The sequence below is a fragment of the Monopterus albus genome, unplaced genomic scaffold, assembly GCF_001952655.1.
Source record: "Monopterus albus unplaced genomic scaffold, M_albus_1.0 scaffold49.1, whole genome shotgun sequence".
NCBI classification, from domain to species: Eukaryota; Metazoa; Chordata; class Actinopteri; order Synbranchiformes; family Synbranchidae; genus Monopterus; species Monopterus albus.
Window position 1 is genome coordinate 2,586,415 of NW_018127929.1, and position 9,598 is coordinate 2,596,012.

A 9,598-nucleotide genomic window follows, 5' to 3' on the forward strand; every position below is an offset into this window, starting at 1 on the left:
GCTCCTCTCCTGAGCAGAACCCGCCGATCTCTGTAGAAGTGACACTGCCTGAGTGTTTAATTCTTTAAGGAGGCGTTATTGGGGTTTTGTTCTGCACATCTCCATGTCGCGATAGAACAACAAAGTTCATATTTTTTGTGTTGGAAACATCAATAAGAAACATTGTTTACTAAAGGAGAGGAGCCTGTTTCAGTGTGCAGCCTTGTTCTCTCAAAATAAATCATCACAGCTGAGGATTCAATAGACTGTGCAGTTCTATCTTATTCAAATAATATACTGATAATACCCTGAAAGCCTTTAGTTCTCCTTATTGTCATTGCTCTTATCCCTGATCTGCTGTAACTCCCGAACATTTGAGATATTTGTGCCCACACCGTAATAAAGTAAAGTTGTGTCTCTCTGTATATATAAACTTGTTCAGATCAGTATCTAAAAATGTTAATAATGGGATCACGTCCCCACATACTGACATCTTTGGTTGGATCTTCCAGCTGGGACCGTTGTTTTCTGAGCTCCGGTCATGGCGGACCAAGAGGAGACTTTAGGCCTCCAAAACTCTCCTGGTGGTTCGGATTCGAGGGAAGTAGGCCTGCAGAACGACAGTAAATCAGAGAAACAGAACGGGACCTCAAGCAAATCCCCTTCTTCACAGACGACTTACATCCAGCAGGTCAGTATCAGTCAGTGTGCAGGCCTCTCTCTCACTGCCTCATGGCTGCAAACCGAGGTCACTGAGTTCTACTCTGGTGTGTCTTTTTGGTACTTAAACTATCCACAAACATCTTAAAACGCAAAAAAAATGTCTGATAACTTCCGAAATATGTTACATGTTTGGGTCTGATATTTGTTTCGTGTTATGATCAAGTGTTCTTTGTCTTTGAAACTGGCTGAGATATTAATTTGTGAAATTAATCATTAAATATTTTCGGGGTTTTTAGCCAAAAATTTAAGACTGAATATGACAATATGCTTCTGATAAACTCTGTAGAAAATGTGCTCGTGTGCTGTCAGATGTTTACTGTGGCCTATTTTATCCTACTCTATGTTTGTACCTTAAATGGGTTTGCTGAAGCCCAACAGCTTTAAGGCTGCAGACTGCTACTAAGTTACATTGTGTCTTACATTATTTATAGGTTAAACCTGAACATACATCGGCTCAGTGGTCTAAAAATTATTTTCATGTTTCTTTAAATTTAAAATAATGCTTCCCTTCAAGCCACTGGCATTTCTCATGTTCACTTTTTACAGATGTTTTTGACAATCTGATATTTGACCAACGCAGAAGGCCTCGAAACTGTAGTGTATGACACCGCTTCGGAAGATTTAAGTAAGCACTAAGATGTTTTATTTTGAAGGGAATGGAGGGAATAAAAGTCTACCTGCATGAGAGGGAACTGTGGATGAAGTTTCACGAGGTGGGGACGGAGATGATCATCACCAAAGCTGGAAGGTGAGATGCCTGATTTTAAAAAGTAAAATCTGACATTATTATTACGGGGAAGTACTAATCAGAAAATATATTTATCGACTGCATGAGAGTTTCTACGCTTTTAGTTTGCATGAATTTTATCCAGGCCTATTTGTGAGTTAAAATGTAGACAGTGGCCCCGCTTGGCTTCTTTTTTCTTGCATGGGGATTTGGAAAAATACACTGTGATGAGCTGCAGAGAAAACACAGAGCATCTGGTGAACGCTTTAGCGTTTTGTAACACCAGGAGTGCAGAGCCTATATTTTAGTGTGGGTGGCCTTGTTTGGAAATGCAGTACCACTGACCAATCAGCCAGACGTGTCCCTGCTAAAATGCTGCTCAGTGATAGCCTGTTTTATTCGACTTTTAATTTTATGATCAATAAAAGAAAGTCATTTTTCTGCTGTGCGGACTCATCCTGCATGCAACGCCTTTGTGCTACGCGTTATGCGGGGATTGTACACGTGTCTCAGTGTCAGCTCCACGGTTCACTTTGGATGAATCCAGTCAAAATAGCTTGCATATATGCATGGCGACCGCTGGTTGCTGCTTATGTCAGATGGCAGATAGCTCACTTGGGACTATTATAATTGATGAATATTGATAATTTAGCACTGTGCTCTCTGGAGGCAATTGTTTTTCTCACAGCTCCACAAAGTTTCTATTATATTGCCGTCAGTCATTTCACTCCTGTTTTTTGGCGTGAAATTATAGCTGTAATATTGCAAACCCCTTCTTACCCTCGGCCTTTCGCTTTCACTTCTTAGCCTTACTCCCATTATGTTTATGTCCAGCGTGACAGTTACCAAATATCAAAATGATTTACTAGATGGATCCTGCAAAAATATGTCCCACGGTGGAAACACCTTTTATAATGCGCGGGTCTCACTCTGAGCTATGTCCTTTCCAAACCACACGGCATGTATCAAACAGTTACAAGGTTTTCTTTAGTTTCAGAGAGCAGTTTTTTCATTCACATTGCTAGAACCTGTAACTTGTTTGTTTCAACCACTACAAACCCAGTAAACGTTTGAAATGGACTAAATTTGATGTAAATTTCAGAGATGTTTTTTCCTACAGGGCAGAAAACCATAAAAACACACCATGGTCCATTTTGTTGGTGTATATAGTTTGTTTTTCCACCCTTTGCCAGAAATAGCATAACGCGCTATGAGCCGTCTTTTGTCCTTTACAGGCGAATGTTCCCCAGCTTTAAAGTGAAAGTCACGGGACTAAACCCCAAAACCAAATACATTCTCCTGATGGATGTTGTTCCTGCGGACGACCATCGATATAAATTCGCCGACAATAAATGGTATGTAAAATATAACAACAAAAATGAACTCTGAAGGAGTTTCCCTTGTGGAAAACAAACATTTCTTAATTTTACGCACAGGTTCTTGTCGTATAACTGTGCTGATTCCTTTGAGTCGAAGCTATTCTCTTTGGAGTTTAGTGCAGCAGGACATTTTATGCCGTTGTCCTGATGGACGACAATCGGAAGTGACCTTATTCATTCCACCAGAATTATGAACTGTGTTTTCTAATGGTTGCCAACAAATGTGCTCATGAGGGAGAGACGTTTCTGCCGGAGCTGACTTCTCGGTGTTGAATGAATGCTTAATGACCTTTCCTATATGTAGCTTTCTTTCACACTGGAACATAAACATATTTGTTTACTGTGATGTCGACCCTCTTAACACTTGGTCAAGAAAGCCTGGTTTGGGTCAATGCCTTTCAATGAGGAGATACTTAAAGAGGATAATAACATGCCAATACTGCCGATAATGACTGTCTAAAGCATGTCCTGGAACTAATTTTCCTTTTGATCTAACAACAATGTCTGTCAGATGTAGTCTGACCATTGATGGTCCAAAGCCTACTCCATAAAGTGCTATACAGTAGAGTACACAGCGTTACTGCAGGTCTGGAGCTATACGGTTTTTTTATCCTTAATGTAAAGTTCTGAAAAGAAGCTAAACATCCTGGTGGCTTAGACGTTTAGTAAGGTGCATAAACAAACATAGTCGTGCAGAATAATGAACTGAGATTCTCTTAAACAGACTTAGTGGTTGGTAACACAGTCCCGCTCACTGTGTATTATCAGTTTCATTTTAGTCCTGCATGTTAATTTAATATTTCTCTTAATAGCTTTAATTCAATTCAGACATCTCGCTCTCAATATCAAAAATGCAATAATGAGTTAATGGCCAGCATATAATAAAAATGTCTAATTAATATTTTGCACTAAGGACACGATGCAGCTCTTCGGTTTTGTTGGCGCCTGTATTGCTTTGCTGTATATGGGTGTCGGTACAGGGTGTTACAGTGTGGCTGTATTGATACTTCAGGTCTGTGACCGGGAAGGCAGAGCCCGCCATGCCGGGGAGGCTCTACGTTCACCCGGACTCTCCGGCCACGGGGGCGCACTGGATGAGGCAGCTCGTCTCCTTCCAGAAGCTGAAACTGACCAACAACCACCTGGATCCGTTCGGACACGTAGGTGCCTAGGCCTGTCATCTCTATACTTTCAAACCACAAATGTGTGTCTCTGTAAACCGATAACCTAGCATTTTGATCGGTCCTGACAACGTGCCATTTGCTTGATGTGTTGCTCAGTGGTACTTCAGCAGCGTGGGCTTGGCTTTGGTCCAAGTCGTTCCTTTTTACGCATCTCATATGCGTCTTTATTACCCTTTACAATACAAGTTGCTGCAGTTGATCCCGTCTAATGGTCGGTTTTGTCGTTTAAGTTCAAAAGCGTTCAAAACCTGCATTTGTATGAAATTCATGCAAATAGAAAAAGTCATTGGCGCCAATTACTTACACAGAGCTTCATTTGAAAAAGGACTCCACAAAATGGGTTATTGAGAGGGGAGGCACTCTGCGACCATTTACTAAGAATAAAAATGATTGTCATTATTATAAAGTTGGCTGCTTTTATATTTGAATCGTTGCACTGTAACTGTACCACTTATACACAACTATTGCACCTCGGAGTTTATAATTTAAAAAACAGGAAAGGTTCACCTGCCCTTTCGCATTTGTTCCTTAAAACGGCATTTTTTCATGATGAGACACTATTCAGGCTTAATGTCGTCTGTTAAACTGACTTTAAAATCTGAACAGACCGGATTTTACTTTTCAAACCGCTTCTTTTGCATGTTTTTGTGACACAAAGTGGATTTTCTCTCTCTGCAATGGGACTTTGAAAAAGAATATTTATGTATTTTCAGTGAAACTATAGCTGCTGGTGTTTCAAATAGAAAATGTTTAGAATAAATTTTTATCTTCCCAAAATACAAAGTAGGTTATTATATTGTGTCAGAAAAAAAAGTACAATGACTTTTAAAATCTCAAAAAATATATGGTCTGGCATTTTAATATAATAAATTTCACAGAAAAATCATTTAGAAGTTTATACTCTGAAGATGAAATGCAAGAGAGAGGAGTTAAAAGGAAAGTAAAGTATTTGTCAGAACACTCCTGTATATGTTTGGAGAAACCCCCAGTTTGTAATATTGATTATAAAATCCTCACTTCAATTTCCACTCTGCCAACAGTGATGGTAAACGATAACATATTTGTTATACCAACATCCTGGAGCCTCGTTGGTACTTTTAGTTTATTTGAAGACCAGATGCATTCAGGTTTTTAGCAAAAAGGAAAGAGGGGCCTGCATCCCCACCCGCCACCTCCCTCACCCCCCTGTGTGGCACCTATTTTAATGATTTTAACTCCTCATTACTCTGAACTCACTCTCTGGTTCCAGGGTTTAGTGATTCCTGTATTTCCCAAAACTAAAAACACAAACATCACTTACTTCATCGGTGTGTTTCCAAATGGGCCCTTCAGCAGCAGGTTAAATAAAAATGTGTCACATTAAGGCCTAATGAGATGTGCTAGTGTAGAAACTCAATAGTCACACATTTACCTTTCTTATTAATAGGCTCGTTATTAAAGGAAAAAACAATTATGAGGTTGGCAAAAAGCAAATCAGCTACAGCCCTGTTTTTAAAGACAGAGGTGGAATGATCAGGGAAAAACTTGAATTAAGTGTTTTTCATTTTAAATTGCAGTGTGAAACTGAATACGTTTTAATATGGAGGAGAAAGAGATGTACAGTATAATGGATGTTTTCTATAAATATATCTTATTAAGAGGCAGCTTGACGTTGTCTTATTTTAGTGTTACAATGATTCAGTATTAGGTGTATTCCTGTTCTTTTATATCAATGCCTCAGTTTGACAAGGAATCTAAAGTGAGAGTTAACAAAGAACAACATATGCATATGTATTCCTACACACACACACACACAAGCCATTATGTATCCACATGGCACACACAGTGATTGTTGCCTTGCTCAAGCACAACTGGTGAACTGAACCTGGAGCTCAGTGAGAATGTGAGCACTGTTGCACATTTTCAGTTAAAGGGCATTTTTCATCGGTTCCAGTGTTTCCTGGCTTGCCTTTTTTCGTGTTGGGAGATGGCATCAGGACTCAGTTTGTTGCTCTATCTGCTTGAAATAATATGATTAATAATTACTAGTAGTGAGATATAAGACCAAATAATGTATCTGATGTAGATTTGAACAATTCAGGATGCATCTGAAATAGTTTTTTTTTTTTTTTGTCCAGAAATATCTGGTAATGAGACACATCAGCAGACAAAACAGGGCCGAGCTCAGTAGCTCTGGGCTGTTGTACAGGAGTGTGATAGGAGACGATGGAGGCTAAAGCCCCACAAGGTCGGAGTGTTTGTATGCAATTGGAGTGCAGTTCTAAAAACCTAGAAATTAAGTAATGTAAAGGTAAAATCCTGCCTGGATGACATTGTTCAAGCAACAGTTTAGAAGAGGATAGCATGTTTGTTTCCATTTTATCCCACTTATACTATTATTCATTTCCATTACATACCTCTCGTACATCTGTGACAGCTGTGGTTTTATGTACTAAATGATGTGCTTATAAAATGCTGCTTGTACCTTAATTCATTGGTAATAGTCGTTTGATAGTATGGGGCCATTCTGGTTAATGACTACTTTTACTTTTGATACTTTACTACATTTTGCTGTTCACACATTTGTGTTTTTAAATTAAAAAACTTTTAGTTTTTTTAAAAGCAAAGTATCTTGATATTGTGGTATCACTAGCTACTTAAGTAAAAAATCTGAATAGTCAAGTTACTGCACTACAGGGCTACTTTGGTGTCATTACATAACCAGACTGGTGTTGTTTATGTGTTGGAATTTCTAAATATAATAGGTTTTTGGTCTGGATTTTATGGCAAACTGCTCTGATCTTCTCCTCAACTCCCAGAATATTCCTGTATTATTCAACTCCCCCCTCAATTTGCTCCTGCACTCGTCTCCCTGTCTTCCCACACATGTTTTGGCCTGCAGGGTGGAGTGTGAGGATCGCACTGTTTATACTTGAATGGCAGTGTGCAATGAGCAATTGATGGTGGTGTACAAAGCCTGTTAATCCCAAGGCTCGGGGAAACTCTCTGATGTGGTGGAACTTGAAAGCAAAGGGCAGCGGCTCAAGACCCAGAGTGATCCCTCACTATCACTAAATACTATCATCCAGGGGCTGATACAAGGACCCAGGCAGGGCAGCGGCTGGGCCAGGGAGACGAGGCGTGTGCTGGGGCCCCACTGGGTGGTCTACAACTACAGCCCTACCCCCAAAACCCCCTAACTAACACATTTACTGGACTGGGGGAACCACAGTCGGTTGACCATGTTATTTTCCAGGGTGAAATGTACGATTAGAAATTTCAGTGCAACCTCTAATCTGTCTCAATGGCAGACATTTTTAGTTTCTACCAGGTAGTGTGGTGACTAATGTGTTTGCATATGATGAGCTTGGTGTTGTAATTTGTCTCAGTTTATCTCTGTGAGTTTCAAATAGGTCAGTAATGAATGCATGCCCAGGAAAACATTTTGTTTAACCTGCTTTCTATCTGCAGTGTGTTCCAGCAGTTTAAATGGTGGTGCTGGTGAACAGTTGTTCATTTGCACAGTGGCATAACATTACAACCCAGGAACCTATGCAATCCCACACTGAAATATGTAAATTAATACAAAATTACCAGGAATACAGCAGTGGGGGGTGTAAGTTTTCTCAGCCTGGGATTCAGTTCTGAACTCTGATCCAAGTAAACAGACCTAAAAAAACAACTTTGATGTAAATTGTTTCATTTATAGTAGACTGCCAAATTTGCAGTGTTTGGGTGATATGCACAAAAAATCCGGACAGACATTTTTGCACATGGTCAGTAACTAATAAATAATACAATGATGCACTGCAGGCAATTGAAACACATTTCTTTCAAAAAACCTTTTACACCATGAAATACTGGAACTTTATAATGGTACTGTATCATCTATCTAAACATCTATGGTTCACTTAGGTCCAAGAACGGACGTTGGATTATGTCTATGTAATACTGCAGGATGCCCCCACAGGCACTGGAGGTCAGGGTGATGTCTTGTCTCTTCTCATGCTGGCAGTGAAAGGCAGGTACAAAAACAACCTTTAAGATAACAGATAGGAGGGATGCCTATGGGACAGAGGTGGGGGTAGCTGGCTGTGAAAAGGAGGGGAGAGCTGGGGAAGGGGAAGAGAAAAAAGCCCTGTTTTTTAATCTATAAATGTAAGTGGAGCTGATAAAAATGAAAACCATCAAATTTCCTCAATGCTAATAACTGAGACCCCCTGCTCCGTCAAAACAACTTGAGAGTCACAAATGAGAGGGTCCCAAAGGAGAAGTTCAAGGCTCAAGTTCAGCTGTGGACAGCATCTTAATGTCGCCATGCCTCTGGTAGTAGTCATCACTTAGACAACCTTAGAGGGGCATCAAGAGAGGACATATGTTAGCCTATTCCTCAGAGGTTGCTCATCTACTCCTGACTTTTACTGTGGGAACACTAATGTAATAACTGTCATGTAGAGGTGAATTAGTCCTCTGAACCAAGACAATGACAGTCAGTTTTATTTAAGTTAAAACAACTCAGACCTTTATGTTTTTAAATAAAAAAAGTTCATATGAGTAAATCTTCAATGCCTTTAGTAATGCATTCAAAGTTTTACTTTTGGTTAAAGGTATTGTTATGCAACTTTTGACTGAAAACCCTTTTCTGCCTAAAGTTGTGCAGAAATTCTGCCAATACATTTTCTCACTTTTTTGCAAGAAATGACTCCCCTGTTGTTTTCATGCCTTGTGTTTGCCTTTCGTTTAGGTAAATGTTAATAAGGTAAATGAGCAGCACATGAGCATCAATGAACACTCCAAAACGTTGTCAAAGAAATTTGGGCGTCAACTTTTATTTATTTATTCCTTTACTCCAAGCACTATCGAAGAAAATCTAATGTTAGAATGTTTGTCTAATTGTGTCAGGTTTTATTTTTAGAAAGCGTTTTTCATAACAACATTTACTGTGATAATATGCAAGAATCTGATGCTAAATTACATGTTGTTTTAATTCTAGATCATCCTAAATTCGATGCACAAGTATCAGCCGAGGATCCACATTGTGAAGGCGGATGAAAACAACGGCTTTGGCTCCAAAAACACGGCCTTCTGCACTCACGTCTTCCCCGAAACAGCCTTCATTGCGGTGACGTCCTATCAGAACCATAAAGTAAGTCTCTCGTAGTTCACTACTGGATTTTGTTTTGTTTTATTTACTGCAGCCTGTGCCATTGAAGAAATGCTACTTTGCATATTTTATGAGGCTATTTAATTTCAACAATTTTATAAGGTGAACAAGAGAAAACGCAGAAGTAACCAGAGCCATATAGCCTATTGATCAACATTTAGCAAAAATGCTGGATTATGGTTTTTCAAATTCTTTAAACTCTTTTCAGATTATGAAAACGATAGCATTAATAATGTCACTCATACCAAACTTCTCGTGGGTTTTGCCCGTTTTCTGCGGAACTCCTGGCACCAAACTGGACCAGCTGGAGAAAAAGTGAAGGACGCGGTTGTCTGTGACGGTGAAGTGAAGCCTTGTTACTATCAGCTGAAAATCTCTATCACACTGACTCACTGTCACATGCAGGAAAACGTCAGATGCCTGAATACACGACGTCTGACATCAAGAGACGTTCTCCAAGCTA

At 39.5% G+C, this 9,598-nt stretch overlaps 1 protein-coding gene across 1 annotated transcript in view; it reads left to right on the forward strand.

The window, feature by feature from the left end:
• Positions 1–520: 520 nt before the first annotated feature.
• Positions 521–9,598, forward strand: part of tbx5a (T-box transcription factor 5a) — a 14,266-nt gene continuing 5,188 nt past the window's right edge. Inside the window, exons 1-5 of the mRNA XM_020600929.1 lie at positions 521–670; positions 1,356–1,450; positions 2,665–2,784; positions 3,821–3,968; positions 8,965–9,117. Coding sequence (XP_020456585.1) covers positions 521–670; positions 1,356–1,450; positions 2,665–2,784; positions 3,821–3,968; positions 8,965–9,117 — 666 coding nt within the window. The remainder of the gene's footprint in view (positions 671–1,355; positions 1,451–2,664; positions 2,785–3,820; positions 3,969–8,964; positions 9,118–9,598) is intronic.